This window comes from Eschrichtius robustus, chromosome 20 (assembly GCF_028021215.1).
Source record: "Eschrichtius robustus isolate mEscRob2 chromosome 20, mEscRob2.pri, whole genome shotgun sequence".
Classification (NCBI taxonomy): Eukaryota; Metazoa; Chordata; class Mammalia; order Artiodactyla; family Eschrichtiidae; genus Eschrichtius; species Eschrichtius robustus.
Genome location: NC_090843.1, coordinates 23,589,201 through 23,604,691, shown reverse-complemented (window position 1 = coordinate 23,604,691; position 15,491 = coordinate 23,589,201). Strand labels below are relative to the sequence as shown.

General features: G+C 43.5%; 1 protein-coding gene across 2 annotated transcripts; it reads right to left on the bottom strand.

The window, feature by feature from the left end:
* Positions 1-3,321: 3,321 nt before the first annotated feature.
* LOC137755302 (leucine-rich repeat-containing protein 37B-like) lies at positions 3,322-14,711 on the bottom strand. Of its 2 annotated transcripts, none has more exons than XM_068531393.1 (3): positions 14,171-14,711; positions 13,641-13,745; positions 3,322-9,241 (listed from the first exon to the last, which is right to left on the bottom strand). In XM_068531393.1, exons 1-3 carry the CDS (start codon positions 14,408-14,410, stop codon positions 9,149-9,151), a joined length of 438 nt encoding a protein of 145 aa, XP_068387494.1. In that variant the 5' UTR covers positions 14,411-14,711; the 3' UTR covers positions 3,322-9,148. The 2 variants fall into 2 exon arrangements, with proteins under 2 accessions (XP_068387494.1, XP_068387495.1); XM_068531394.1 differs by having other exon boundaries at positions 3,322-8,221.
* Positions 14,712-15,491: the final 780 nt, after the last annotated feature.

Sequence of the window (15,491 nt, the reverse complement as noted above, 5' to 3'; positions counted from 1 at the left end):
GTGAGAAATGACCACCAAAGATGCAATCCTTCGACTTGAGTGTTTTCATGAGTCTTAAATATGCAAATCAAGGTAGAACTCAGTAAAGCCATCAACAGTCTAGTGTGAAACTCTTAAAAAGCTGGTTTCTAGCCCATTTTCCTAAAGTACCCCCAAATCACCGAGCACATTTCTCCACCCCCACCACGACTTTCTCCACCTCAATAAATCAGACCCTTAGCCCCACCCATTACCTACTTCTGAGCTCTTTTACTTCAAAAATTGTTGACTTTGGAGGAATTACTTGGATCTTGATACTGTTTCAAACCAATAACTATAGTTTTATTATCCATATCATTATCCATTGCATTCATTGTATGTATCCATTTATTCATTGTATCCATTATCTGTGTATGGAGAAGATCCGTAATCTTCTCCAGAGCGATAAGGAACACCTCATGAACAATATTTACAGATTTATCATCCTTTTTCTAGTACCTAGCACACTCATACTCCATTAGGTACTCAAATATACTTGGGATTAATCCGTTGCGGAGCACGGGCTCTAGGCAAGCGGGCTTCAGTAGTTGCAGCACGAGGGCTCAGTAGCTGTGGCTCGCAGACTCTAGAGCACAGGCTCAGTAGTTGTGGCACACAGCCTTAGTTGCTCCGCGGCATGTGGGATCTTCCTGGATCAGGGCTCGAACCCATGTCCCCTGCATGGGCAGGCGGATTCTTAACTACTGCGCCACCAGGGAAGTCTGGAAGGTGGATTCTTTACCACTGGACCATCAGGGAAGTCCCAGGATCAGCCTTTTAAAGAAGCATCCCAGAGATGTTTGAGTGTAGAGGTCCACAGACCGTATTTTGAGAAATGATATTTCCCTATGGACACCTTTCCTCTGGCAGCTCTTTTGAATGGCAGCTATGTTCTCTCCGATGCTGCACTGCCTGCAGTCTACCCAGCTTTCATTCCAATGAGAACATTCCAGAGACCAACTAAGGATCAACTCCAGGTGTTTCTCCAGTCACCTCTGGGGCTGACTGCATGTCACCAGCAACCAGTACCTCACCTGCTGCCCAACTACAGTGACACCTTCCAGATTTGTGACTCAGCTAGCTCCCCACCATGTTATTCTATGTGGACGCCACCCCCCTTTTACAAAGCCTTGGACACCCATAAGCCTACAAAAAAAAAAAAAAGGAGTAGGGCTCCAGGACTTCTCCAAGTACTGGTGGTGCCTCCTCACCATACCTTTATACGGACGCATGTTGGACAGTGTTGGTTGGCTCTTGACACCCATTTCTACCCCCTTCTCTGCAGGTGCTAGAGGCCTGGGAACCATATTTCACAGATCCCCTCGACAGCAGGGTTCTGCCAACGAAATGTACTTGTGTGAAATTTGGAAGGTGGAAAGCAGATGGAAATCATTTTTTCCTCCTCTGCAGTACACTCCATATTCCCCATCTAGTCACCACCCTTGGGGCTTTGGGGCTGCAATGACCTCATCAGTGGCTTCCCAAAGTTTCCTGACTTCTGAGTGGCAGCAGCAGTTTTGAGTCTATGGAAAGCAGCTGTGGTAAAGTAACCTGAAGGCTAGTGCTGCAATGCCCCCCATCCCCAACTTTCACCACCCTTAGCCCCCTCAATGATAAGCACCAACTGTTTGGATATAATCTTTCTCTCTTTCTGGCTTTTTTTTTTTTTTGGCTTGAAATATCTAGAGTGCTTTCTATTTTCTTGTCTATGGTAGTTTTAAAATATGTCCGCAAATTCTTTGACTCTTCTTTCTTCAAAAGGTGGAGTCTAAATCCCCTCCTCTTGAATGTGAGCTGGAACGAGTGACTGACTTCTAACCATGCTATGTGGCAGAAGTGGTGTTATGTGCCTTCTGAGGCCAGGCCATAAGAGGAATAACCTCTGTCTCTCTCTTGGACAGCTCCCTCTGGAGGAAGCCAGCCATCGTGTAGTGAGGACATTCAATCAAGTAGCAGGTGGACAGGCCCATGCAGGGAGGAAAGGAGGCCTCCCTCTAACAACCAGCACGACCCTGGCAGCCAGGTAAGGGAGTGAACCACCTTGGAAGTGGACCCTGCAGCCTCAGTCCAGCCATCAGATGACTGCAGCCCTGGCCGATATCTTGAGGACCTCGTGAGAGACCCAGAGCCAGAACTGCCCAAGATATTCCCCTAAAGGCTTGACTCAGAAATTGTGAGGAATAAATGTTTATTGTTGTTTTGAGCCACTATTTTGGTGTGATCTGTTACATACCACCAGATAATCAATACACTGTCTGATTCAGGGGTTGAACCAGACAGACTTGAGACTCTCAGTATTTTGAACTGGCATTTTAATGAATGATGCCCTCGTAACGGTTGGGGACTTCGGTCATGGGCTCCAAGTCGTTTCCTCTACCACAATAGTTTTTTTTTTTTTTTTCCAATAAGTATACCACAGCTCTAATACTGTTGGACTTTATTTTTAAAAGATGTAAATGACTAATCCTATCCCAGGGTTTCATTTGGGAACACAGTTTCTTTATTCTTTTTTTCCTTTTTTTTTTTTTTTTCACACACACACGCTGTATTTTATTTTTACAAGAGATAAATAGACTGACACCAAGCATTGTACATGGATGACCACAACAAAAGCAAAAATGATTGCAATTACCAAACATGAAACACACTCATACTATGTCATAATATTGACATTCAGTCCAGTAATCCTCCACTGTAACAGCTCCTTTACTTTGCAGTGAAAATTGATTTGTATATTCTTTGCCTCTGAGTCCTTGTGGGATTTTTTTTATTTTTAATTTTTATTTTTTTTTATTTTTTTTAAATTCAAACAGAAAGTCACAAAAATTATACTCATCCTCATCAGTTCACTCAGTGCCATGTAATTAATTTTTTTTCCATCTTGACCTTTTGTTAGCACTTTTATGAGTTCATCAGTTTTTCATTAGAGTTCTGAAAATGCTTATTCATTCAGTTCAGCAGTACAGTCAGTTACCAGAAACCTGTACTTGTCAGAGTCTTTTCCATGAATTTCTTGAAGATGAAACCCTTTTATAGGAACATATTTGCAAAAGCATCAGAGTACACCCAGAACTGTCTGTAAATGACAAAAGACTTAAAAATGACCACGGTTAAAGATTTGATGAAAGTTCATAATAATGCAGTTGACAAGAAAATTAGTTATTTCTGAGATATACATTTTAAAATAATAACTAGGATTATGACTTATAACATGATACCAGAACATATAAGATTTTTAGAAATTTCATGTAATGTCTGAAACATTTGTATTAACATATTTCCATACAAATAACCCAATGAAAGTTTAGTATTAGTTGTTGTGTTTGTTTGTTTGTTTATACTGCAGGTTCTTAGTCATCAATTTTATACACATCAGTGTATACATGTCAATCCCAATCGCCCAATTCAGCACACCACCAGCCCCACCCCACCGCAGTTTTCCCCCCTTGGTGTCCATATGTCTGTTCTCTACATCTGTGTCTCAACTTCTGCCCTGCAAACCGGCTCATCTGTACCATTTTTCTAGGTTCCACATCTACCACAATACTTACCATGCCAACAACGCACAGATTTTCCTGGGCACGAAATTCCTCAACCCCCTACTGTGCAAATATACAGTAGGGTTTTATTGTTCAGGGCGGGGGGAACTTATAAGCAGAACAATAACAGGGTGCACTCAATCCCTCAAGCTTTCAGAGAAGGGGATTAGACCAGACTTACCTGGATTGTGTGTCCCATGACCAGAGTTCCCGTAGAGAAGGAGCCAGCCTGGAGTGCGTCACAGTTACAGGGATGGTGAGGCAGGGAACGTCTATACTACTAACAGTGGCAACTGCTTGGTGACAGAAATGGTCGCAGTAGGAGGGGGAGCCTATTTTTTCCATTGAGCTCGCTGGTACCTGCTGAGCTAGCTTTTTACTGAGCTACTGAAAGGGGAAAGGAATGAGTGTCCAGGACTATCCAAATTATTTCTCATCACCTTCTGGATTCCCAACACCTCACTGATCTCCATTCCCAGGTTACATTTCGACCTTATCATCATCTGGAGTTTGTCATAAAAAATCTTAAATATACAATCTTTCATTCTCTGAACATAAGCTCTTGTCCTTCCAGTTCTCACTCATGTGTATCCAGAGTACGTGCTCTTCAGTTGCATCAAAACCTCTGGTCTGGTGCCCCATTTTCTCCCAGTTCCTACTTGGTCTAAACACCCAAGTTGACCTCTCAGCCTCTCTACTTTTAGGCCACCATCAAAGTACTCTTTATAAAACTCAAGCTTGGTCATGTCTCTTCTCTATTTAAAACATTGTAGTTTGTGCGCCTTGACCAGGCCCTTTGGGATTGGGTCTCTGCTCTCCCGCACTGCCTCACCTACTGCCCTTTCCTCCTTGTGCTTCATGCTTGGGAACACCAGACTGCACACGCTTCAAGCCCACCCAAGGTTTCATGCTTCTTGCCTCTGTACTGTCCTCCGTCTAGAATGCCTTTCCTTCATCTCGTCCTCCCAAGAAACTTCTGTTTGGCTTTCTTCTTCTTCCCCTCCTCTAAGCCATCCCTCACATTTTCTCCTTTCCAGCCAACCAAGAACTGAACCACTTCTTGGTACACTGCCATTGTCATGTCAACACACTGTCTTCTATATATAATATATCTTCAGGTGTCTGTGCCTCCTCTCAGTCTTAAGGCCCCACAAGAGAAGGGACTTTGTCCTAATCAACTCTTTCCCCAGCACCAGCCACAATAATGCAGGCCCAGATCAAGTTCTGCCTTTTTCATGGACCCTCCCTAGTTTCCTAACCTTCCCTCCTCTGAATTCTACAATTTTCTTCCCTGTATCATTTTTGCCCTAATCATGTATTGTCTCATTTCATTATCTTTCAAAAAGTGGCTAAATTCTCTGACAGATTTCATCGGAATCAGAATTTGCATTCATTTAGTAGCTGTTGGCCTTGTATCTCCCTCTCCCCTTCTATCTCGCAGGTCTCAGTAAGGAGTTGGGCTCTGAGCTAGTTTGTCCATCATAAGATGGTGACAGAGGCAGCCCCAGGCGGCCATGTGTTGTACCACCTGACCCTGGGCACCCCTCCTGCTTCTGGGCCACAGCCAGGGATGACTCCCTGATCCAAGGAGAGACAGCTCACTCACAGGCTGGCCAGGTGAAGTCTCTGGCTCTGGCAAAAACACTGCCCAATCTCGGTCAAGCTGGGCCAAGCAGAATCTTACTCTTGGCAATTTTAATTTAGAAATATGGTAGGGTAGCATTTGAGACTAATAAAAAATTGTGCAAATCTGAGGTAGTATGATACAAAAAATATTATCTAAGCCTCATTTATGTACCAACTTTGAAATAATGGAAATATCCCAAACTAGGAACCTGGAGCTACCTGGAATCCTGGTCCACACTTTGGGAAGCCCAGCAGTACAAGGATCTCTACCCCTGGTTTCTCGTCAGCTCCGTGTCTTTGTGACCACCTCTTTACTGAAATCAGACCCCCACTCATTACAGAGTTTGAGTGGGCATGGGGACTTTCCGCTCTTGTGACCTAATAGTGTAACCAAAGTGCCTAGTACTGTACCTGGTCCATAGCAGGTGCTCAATAAACAGCAGCTGCCTCCTTCTCCTCATTATTATCATTGTTATCAACTCTTTGGTGGCAAACACAGCTTATACTTCTCTGCATCCCTGTTGGAGTCTAACAGTTCTGGGCTCCAACCTTAACTCACACTTTTGGACGTGGGGCCTTGGGTTCTTGAGCAGGTTACCTACATTCTTTAAATCCTGTTTCCTATCTGTCAAACGAGGCTAACAAGATATGCTTCCACGGACTGTTGGGCTAAATAAGACCATAAGATGCCTAACCCAGGGCTTGGCACCAAGCAAGCAAGTGGTAAGTGTTAGCTGCTGCTGCTTTCTATTGTTAGTAGTATTAGTCATGCGCCTTAAACACAGAAAATACTTGTCGGCTCACTGAAGTCACCGCCCAGAGAAAAACACTTGTTTTTCATTCTCAGTAAGAACCTTTGGGAGGTGACTTGGGCAGGCACTGAGAGAACAGATGTCTCTCATGCAGCATCAGCAAACTCATAACTCAGAAGAACTGATGGGCCGTTCACTTTGCTTGGAACCCCACTCAACCGGCAGAACCTGCTGGGCCATCTCCCAGGCCCACTGATCCTCTGGGGGACCGTGTGCTATCACCCCATGGCTTGCACAGTTCTTCACCTCATGTTACTAAACCACCAGCACTATCTGTGGTCATTTTGGTAGATTATCAAATCCTGTTCATTCAGAATTTCTTTTACTCATTAATCTATTTAACTCTCACTGACTTAAGAAATGTGATTAATGACTTTCTTGGCAGGAGTGGAAGAGCCTTTGCACCTTCCGCAGGTGGCACTGTCACTATATAAGCACTTGGAATCATGCAGCCCTGGGCCTGTGCTGGGTGAGGCAGGAGGTGGGTAGGTTTGGTGCTGGGCTGAGCTGGAGGGAGCCGAGCAGCACACAGCTGACCCTCAGTGGGGTCAGGAGAGGCCAGGGCCTGAGGAGGGCCATCTTGGGCAATGGCTGCTCTCACACATTCTTCTTCACCCTGTCTTTCTGGCACCTCCCTGCTAGTTATCCAAGGGTTGGGATTTCTTTTTAAAGAAAAAAAACAACCCAATGGGAATTTTCCACCAGCTTGAAATGGTGGAGAACCCCCTACCAAGACAGGGTACACATTTGTACATGAGTTTGAGAACTTGGGAGACAAGTCAGGCCTTGGCTCCACAGTGGAGGGAGGCCCAGTGATCCAAATATTCTGGCAACCACAATGACCATACGAGAGGGGCCAGAAGTAGATGATCCTCTATGGGCAGGAGGTCGAGTATGTTGTAAATAACTGGTACTTGATGAACCAGGAGAGAGAGCACCAGAATAAATTGTTATTTGACTTAACGATCTATGCCCCTTGAGGATGGTATGTTTTCCAGTTCCCAGGGACTGATGATACTGGGGAAACAAGGGAGGGAAGCCCCTCTTCATCCTTCTACTCATCCTCCTTTGCCCACATTTCCTCTTGTGGAAGTACTGGCTACCATGAGGGATTCTAGTTTCAGCTCTGCTTCTTCTTGCAGGCCCTTGTTAGTGGTGTATAAATATTCAACTATTTGTATTTTAATTCCTTACCACATGGTTAGACTTGGCTATGAATTTATACATTTTAGTATGAGAAAAATAAGTATTTTGCAAGCAATGCTGAGAAGCCAATATTAGAAAATAAAATTTGCAGGTGGCTTGAGGCAGAACAGGGCTCACTCTGTGGCTGTCTCGTGTGCTGTCTCACTTTCCTCACCCGCCCCTTCATCAACCCAATATGCAGCCAGAAGCTTCTCTGCTGGGGCTTTGATGACTTCCCTGGGGTAAGAAGAATAATGCCAAGGCTTTTACTTTTGAAACGAACAATTATAGTTTTCATTATTTCCTCATTTTAGAGGAGAATTTTAACTTGTCCCCTATAATTTACCCTGCATCCTTATAGAATATCTCATCCTCATCAGAAGACTCCCTGTCGTGTAGCTTCTGTGCCATGTTTTCCTTGTGTGTGGCGTTGAGAGGCCTATACATATCCCTAAGCCAAAGTGGCTGCCTTCTCCCGAAAAAGCCCTCTTGGAACACAGAAAGGGAAATATTAATTCAGCATCTCCCCTGCTTTCTCTGGCCACAGTACTATATCCCCCTCAAATTTACCTGACTCTCACTTTCCCCTGAGCTTCTCTTATGCAGCAGAAATCGAAAAAAGCCCCTTAGAGGAAAACACACACAGTTAGTGTTACATGTCATTTATCATCTCTCTCACAATGTGTTATCTCTGGTCTTATTAGGACTAAATGGGTACCTCAGTCCGTAATCACAACGAGCAAAATCACCACAGACCCGGGATCTTGAAAATCATCCCATGCATGCTGGCCTTCCAGAAGTTCTCTGTGTCAGTCCAAAATGGTCCCCCCGTGTCTCTGGGGAGACCTTTGCATGTGGCTTAGCGTGGAGTATAGGCAGGATTTTCAGCCCCGTTCACCTTTCTTGGCCCTTGGCCAAGAGCCCTCGTGCAGAGAAAACACTGCACAGTGGCGCTGGGCAGAAACACGTTACTCTCTAGATGCGCTTCACACCAGTCTGCTTCGGACTTAGTCGCACATGCAGCATTTGCTGGGGGTGTGGCTGTGGGGAGAAGGTGCTTTTATTTTCCTGGCTGCTCTATCCTATCCTATAAGTTGAATCACACCAAGTAAACACCTGAACCCAACTAGCAAAATTATCTATAGCTCTCTGACTTTCATATTGCAGGTTGTCACTGAGGTGTCAGTGAATTGTGATATCAGTTTAAAGGCCATGACCAGCAGGGAAACACAAAATACTCTTTTTGAATACAAATAGAATAGAAAAAAATCAGAGTGCACAATAAGTTAGTTTCAGAAACTACTTATGCCCATATAGTATGTGTATACTGAATTGTGACATAAAACGGAGCTCACAGCCCAAGCACAGTGTGATCAGTAGAGAAGTCCTCAGTGGAAAGGGACCCTCTTCTTTTTGATAATCACTAGCAGTATGACCATGGGGCAAGATATTTTCCCTTTCTCTTTCTCCATTTCCTTATTATAAAAGGAAGAGACAAACTGCTGTCTAAAGTTTCTCCCGGTTAAAATTCTATGAGGTTTGGATAAAGGGAATAGAGAGTAGGCGCCTGAAAAACAGTAGGGTGAGAAGGGAAGTTTTCTTGCCACTTTACAGAAGGGACTCATAGGTTCTACCTTTCGTCAGCTTTGAGTGAGGCCAGCCCCTAAATCCCCAACCATGTGGCCCTCCCTACCGCAGAGCCTCCTAGAAGGCCTCTGGCCTGGCCTGATGCCTAGGAACCAGGCACCCGGCCAGCAGGAACAGGTACAACCAAAACCTCTCCCCGTCCACCCTCTTTCCTTAAAGGACTAGTAAAAGCAGATGAATCTGTGCCAGTCCTGTTCTAACTCAGCTTGGGCTGGGAAGCTAATTCTGCTGATAAATAAATTAGGGTAAACCATTAGGGTAATTAAACATTCTTCCTGCCTTTGGTGAGGAAATTGAAATAGATGAGTTCTAAGTTCTCCTCTAGTTGTAAAATTCTGCTTTAAAAGACCAATATTTATCTTCTGCTTCTTTTTTTATCTTCCCCTTTTGCAATTCTATGAGAATAAATCTGTTCTGAAAGAAAACATGATCATGATTATCCATTACAATTATTTCCAGATCTTTATTCATTCCTTTTTACTTTAAATCTTATCTACTCAGTGAGATGATAACTTTTTTAAGGAAAGGAATTCTACCCTGTTTAATAATCCTTTGACTCTTCCACAGTACCTTAGGGTCTTGCAGGCAGCTGGAGATATATTTTATTGACGGTTTTAGATAACTTTCAACAGATAATTCCTAATAAAAATTCTTAGAAGTAGGAAAAGAAAATAAAAGTATCTAGCAGAAACCTAAGCATTGCTTTAAAGTCAAGAACAAGAGTAGGATGCCCATCATTACTGCTACTATCGATCATTGTGGAGGAGGTCTTAATCAGTACGGTAAGAAAAACGAAGTATGGGAAAGGAAGAGACAAACATATTTGCATATGAAATGAGGGACCTAAAAAGACCAAAAGAATCAACCGAAATTTTATTGGAAGTAACATGAGTAAGATGGCTACACACAAAATCAAGAGATCAACATATAAGCCTCAACAGCTTTCCCATATAACACAAATAACTCACTAAAAAACAGAAGAAACATCCCATTTACTATATCAATAAAAATGCATAAAGTACCTAGCAATAAACTTAACCAAAAATTTGTAAGACCTCTGTGATGAAAATATTCAAACTTTTCTGAAGGACATTAAGAAGAAGTACTTACATGGCATGAGATACCATCCTCCTAGAATGTTGTAAAGAGGTCATTTCTCCTCAAATTAACCTACAAATTCAATGCAATCCATTTATATCCAAAATAATTTTTAAATAAAACCTGGCCAGCTGACATTTGGTAGAGAATATATGTAAGAATAGTTATGAAATGTATGAAAAAGAAGGTCAAAGAGTAGGAACTTGCCCTACCAGATATAAAATATGTTATAGAGCAACTGGAATTAAGCAGTGTGATATTGGTACTGGTACAGGACAAGATAACTGGATCACAGAATAGAGTCCAGATGAAGATAGTATATTAGACCAGGGAAGAAAGAATAAACCATTCAGTGAAAGATTTGAAAACAATTAGATCTTCATGTAGGGGGGAAAAGTTAGATCCCCTACCTCAACCACACTAAAAAACAAATACAACAAACTCTAGACGGATTATAAAAGTACTTGAAGAAAATATTAGAGATTATTTGTACGTCATGAGGTGACAAAGGCCTGGCTAACAAAATCCACCCCACATGAGCCATGAGGAGAGGACGGGCAGATATGGTGGCAGACTGTCAACACACCTGCTACTCTGAACAGCCCTTGCCCCCTTTTCCCCTGGACTGTTTGTCTTCTTCTTGTTGACTTATAAAACTCATGGGAGTTCCCTGGTGGTCCAGTGGTTAGGGCTTGGCGCTTTCACTGCTGCGGCCCGAGTTTCAATCCCTGATCAGGGAACTAAGATCCCACAAGCTGCACAGCATGGCCAAACCCCGCCACCCGCAAACAAACAAACAAACAAACAAACAAAAAACTCTTTATAGTAAAGAAATACTGGCTTTCATTGAATTCCAGTGTTTCGAATCTTTCCAGTGTTTTTGTCTCTAAGGAGACAAGACAAAAGAGTGGAGTAGGGAGCACAAGCTTTGCAGTCGGGTGAAACTGGCTTCTGCTTTTGGTTTGGCCACTGGGGCCTTACATTGATCTCCTTCATCTATGAAGAAGGGATAGTAATATCATCCTCACAGGACTGTGGGCATTAAATCAGACGATATATGGATGACTCTTCATCTTACGCTTGGCATGAATCAGTGCTAAGCTGGTGTCACAGACAAGATGGTGGAATATATCAAAGGCTCTGCTTGTGGCATCAGGCTCTGAAGGCTCTTTCCCACAATAAGATTATAAAAATATTGCTTTTATTTTCTTCTAATACCTTTATGTGGTCTTTTTTCACATTTATGGAAATATGTTTATTTAAGATGAAAAATGGGGATCTGCTATTCTTTACCCCCCAAATAGTTAGGCAGCTATTCTATCACCATTTATTCATTTTCTCCCACTGATTGGAATATTAAAACATGACGTTTCAAAAGTCTTAAGAACACATGGTCTGTTGCTGGACTCGATGCTACTTCAAATAAATATTCGGTTGCATGATTCCTCACTGTGGAATTGACATAACGCCTCATCTCTCTTCCGTTGAACACCATTAGTGTCTACCATAGGAAGAACACTGCATGGCCCCTGTCCTCAAAGAGCTTATCATATAAGTGGGGAGAGGAAATAACGGTTAGGACTCCTCGCTTTCACTGCCGAGGGTACAGGTGCAATCCCTACTTGGCGAACTAAGATCCCGCAGGCCAAAACAAAACAAAACAAATTCAAGGTTAAACTACATAGAAGTTAGAAACAATAAAAAGGGGACTTTACAGAAATTCTAAAAAAGCAAAAGGCCATATGCCACCTGGAGATGTAGAGGGTACAGTCTGGGCAATGGCCAATGACTAGCAAGCTGACCCCATGCTAGTCCCCAGCCTCCTAGGCTCAGAAATCATACTCTTCCTCACCAAGAGAGAACTCACGTCTTCCTGTTGTGGCAGTCTCACTTTATCAATAGCACAGGATTGATCAAAAATCAGAATGCCAAATTATTACTTGACAATGAGAAATACAGCTGTTCTACACACAGGGCATCCGTGTCTACACAATCAGAGAATTACCTTCTGTGGAGACAGGCCTCCGTGGCACACTAAAGCACAATCACACAATCGAAGGCTACTTGGTGAGAACAGAATTAGAAAAGGAATCAGCTGAATCCAGAATTTAATGGGAAGGCCTGAGGCAGCTGGATCCATCCAGCTCCTCAACAGGCACAGCCTGGCTAGTGGGCCTGACTCTTCAGTTCTGCTGCCGAAGGTGCCATCTCTACTCTCGGGCAATGTGAGGATGGGCGCTGCCCATGTTGGTCTCTCCTCACCTTTTCTATGCTTTCACTACTGACCAACCCTCCTGCAGATAGACACATTTCTCTTTAGAAATTAGTACATCATGTCAGGTTTTATTCAAGTCTGATAGGCCAGGAAGCCATTAGTCCTTACACGTCTCTGCTCAGCTCCATGATGTGCTAACCTTGGTGTTTCTCTCTTGGGGGGCTGCCTTTTTAAAAACTGCTTACCACTTTTGTGAGTTCTGAGGGGAGGCGACTGCTTTGCTATGGCCCCTAAGAAATGGTGACAAACCTCACAGGACTAGGATCGGGAGGGCTGGAGTATTCAGGGAAGGCTTTATGAAGAAAGATATCTGAACTTGAGTTGGCTTTTGAGAGATTCATAGGACTTCCACAGGCAAAGCAAAATCAAGGAAATTTAGATGGGCAAAGGCACAGACAAAAGTAGGAATGGGTGTGGTGTAACTAGCGTATAGGGAGGAGCTGCTTTGGCTCCAATGGAGGGCTGCCATAACAAGAGAAAAGGTAAATAAAGCAGGTTGGACTGGTAGGGTAGAATCAAGATTGCCAGCTTATTAAAATCACTCTTTTAATGTTAGCAACTGCCTGTTGGGAAAAGTGACAAACCATTATGTAACTGACCAAAAGGTAAACAGGCTAGCTCCAGGAATAGGCTACTATAAATATGACATACTTTAGGGTAGCCTGAGGCAGGATTTTACTTGCAGTGTTTTAATGGAACCTATCTACACAATTCCTAATACACTGGAGAAGAAAGCTGCTAAGTAAACCTAAGGAATTGATGAGATCATGCTTTTATCTTTTAGGCATGTCCTTTTAGCCCTCCCAGGGTGACTGATAGCTCCCTGAGTATGGAGATCGTATACCTCTCATCACTTCAGCCAACAAGGAAAGAAATCAACGGTAGACTGAGAGTGACAGGCGAGTACATCAAATCAGCATAGTTTTTTGAGTTGAAGAAATTTTGCTATCATGTCAACTCTGGCCTTCTTATAAACTTAACTTGTCAAAATACTCCAATGGCTTGTTATCATGGATCCAATTCCATAGAGATCTCCTGGCAGTGGAGTTCCTTTAAAAATCCTGTGGGGACTTCCCTGGTGGCACAATAGTTGAGAATCCGCCTGCCAGTGCAGGGGACACGGGTTAGATCCTTGGTCTGGGACGGTCCCACATGCTGCGGAGCAACTAAGTCCGTGCGCCACAACTCCTGAGCCTGCGCGCCTAGAGCCCGTACTCCACAACAAGAGAAGCCACCGCAATGAGAAGCCTGCGCACTGCAATGAAGAACCAACGCACCGAAAAAAAGAAAACAAAAATCCTGGGGATATAATTTTCAGTAAAAGAACAAATTGTATCTCAGTCCTCATGACTAAAGAGAAGAATCAAGTAGTAGTAGGTGGAAAGGTGGCTTTCATTCTCAGTTTGTGGGTTCTGAATCTGAATGAATTATTGTCCTTACCTCAATGAGACAGAGAATTGTAACCAAAATCGTCACTACTACAGTTACAGATATTGCCAAGATGAGTTTGTTGTTACAGCCATATCCTGGAACTTCTTTTGTGAGCTAAAAAAATAAATGACAAATTTTTTAAAAACAAGGAGATACAAGGGATGAAAGCTAACTCTTCTTAAACCTATTCTAAACAATAGCTAACTATTCTTAAACTACTATAAAACCCAATCCTTCCAGGCGAGTAGCTTCTATAAGAACAAGCTAAATTTAGTGTTATTAATCTTATCATTAGCCTTTTCTTCTACAATTTATTTACCTACAATTTAGTTGTCCTGTGTTATGTCCTCTTCTCGTCTACCCTAGGAATAGTGGCACACTCTCTAAATGAGCCAAGTGGGAGATCACTGTCTTAGCCAGTTTCACGGCTGAAGGTAAGATACAGACTAGGAGCCCGTGGTATTCCTGCTTGGGCACGTTCATGGCATGTCCTAAACTGAGTAAAAGTCCAGGTCCCATGTTTCAGGGGTTCTCCTCACCTCACTTGACTCCTGCTCTTTCTGCTCACTCTGGGCTTCTGTGCTCTCACTGACAGAGTTGTCACTTTTCCACTGGTCCGTATCCCATTCCGCTTTGGACACCTTTACTTCTTGCTGCTTGCTGAGAAGCTTCATCAGGAGGCCTGTTCTAGAGATGAGGTTGGCACAGGCCAGCTGCACGTGGGTCTCCGAGCAGTCTATTTTCAAAGTCTGGATAACATGAGAAATGAGCCTTCGCATGACATTGTTGGGGATGAGGGACCGCAGCTGCTGCTTTAGCTGAGTTTCAACCTGATCACCCGGGGATGTGAACCCCAGGAAAGTGAAGCCTGTGGGCTTAGAGGATAATTCAGTGCCCGTGTTGTGCTACTCCCATTGTGTTTCGTTGGTGTGTTGAACAGTTGGCATACTGTTGTCTGCAGCAACAGTAGAATGTGCAGTGGAGACGTTCCTATGGGTAGTGTTTCCAGGGCTGGTTCCTCCTGGCAGACTAGAGTTTCCTGTAGAAATAATTTCTTCAGAAACGTTTTGTGCAGTATTGTTTTCTGAAGTGGTGTTTTCTATCGAAGGGTCTGAAAGCGAAAATAATTCTGGAAAAGGATTTTCCTGAGAAGTCACTTCTCCTGAAGATGAAACAGGCTCTCGCGGAGGGGAATTTATGAGACTCCTCCCTACAGAGAACGGAGGGCTTGCAAGCATCATTCTATTGGGCGAACTTTTCTTTCTGAACTTTTGACTCCTTTTGACTTTGGGTTTTCTGTGGACCCGATGAGTCCTAATTTTATGGAAGATGTATTTTTTCCCAGAATGTGAGATTAGTTCAAAATCCTTAATATTTCTAACTCTAGCCTTTGCATCTTCTAAAACAAGTATAGTGTTGGATAAGTCTTTTGATTTGCTTTTAACCTCAGGTGGGGATTCTGGAGGGATGGAGGCAGAAGGCCTGCCCTTGAAGTACTGTTTCAGGGTAGAGGAACCTGCTGCCTTGTGTTCCTTTATGAATGAAGACTCTGCATTGGAGGACTTTCCCACCAGCTTCCTGGGCCTCTGCACCATGAGTAGCTGTTTCAGCTTTCTTGGGGATGGCCTCCTGAGCCTTCTTTCTTCGGCAGTGCTCGCCACAGATGGCTGGGCATTCTGTTTCCCCCAGACGCTCTCATCTCCCACTGCTTGGAGGTGCATTTTCTGTAGGCCCCTCGGGCCCTTGAGGACCCTGTTCACTCTCAGCAGCTTTTCCTCTGTACTCTTAGTCTTTGCTAGGCTGTCTTTCTGTGGTTGGGCAGTTTCCAACTTCTTTTGAAAGATGTAGCGTTTATACATG

Excerpts from the sequence above, each read along its gene's own strand:
- LOC137755302 (XM_068531393.1), bottom strand. The coding sequence starts at position 14,410 with ATGCGAAGGCTCATTTCTCATGTTATCCAGACTTTGAAAATAGACTGC. Across the intron at positions 13,746-14,170 it reads AAGAGCAGGAGTCAAGTGAG|CTCACAAAAGAAGTTCCAGG; the intron begins GTGAGGAGAACC and ends TTATTTTTTTAG. Across the intron at positions 9,242-13,640 it reads CAATTCTCTGTCTCATTGAG|AACAGATTTATTCTCATAGA; the intron begins GTAAGGACAATA and ends GTTTTCTTTCAG.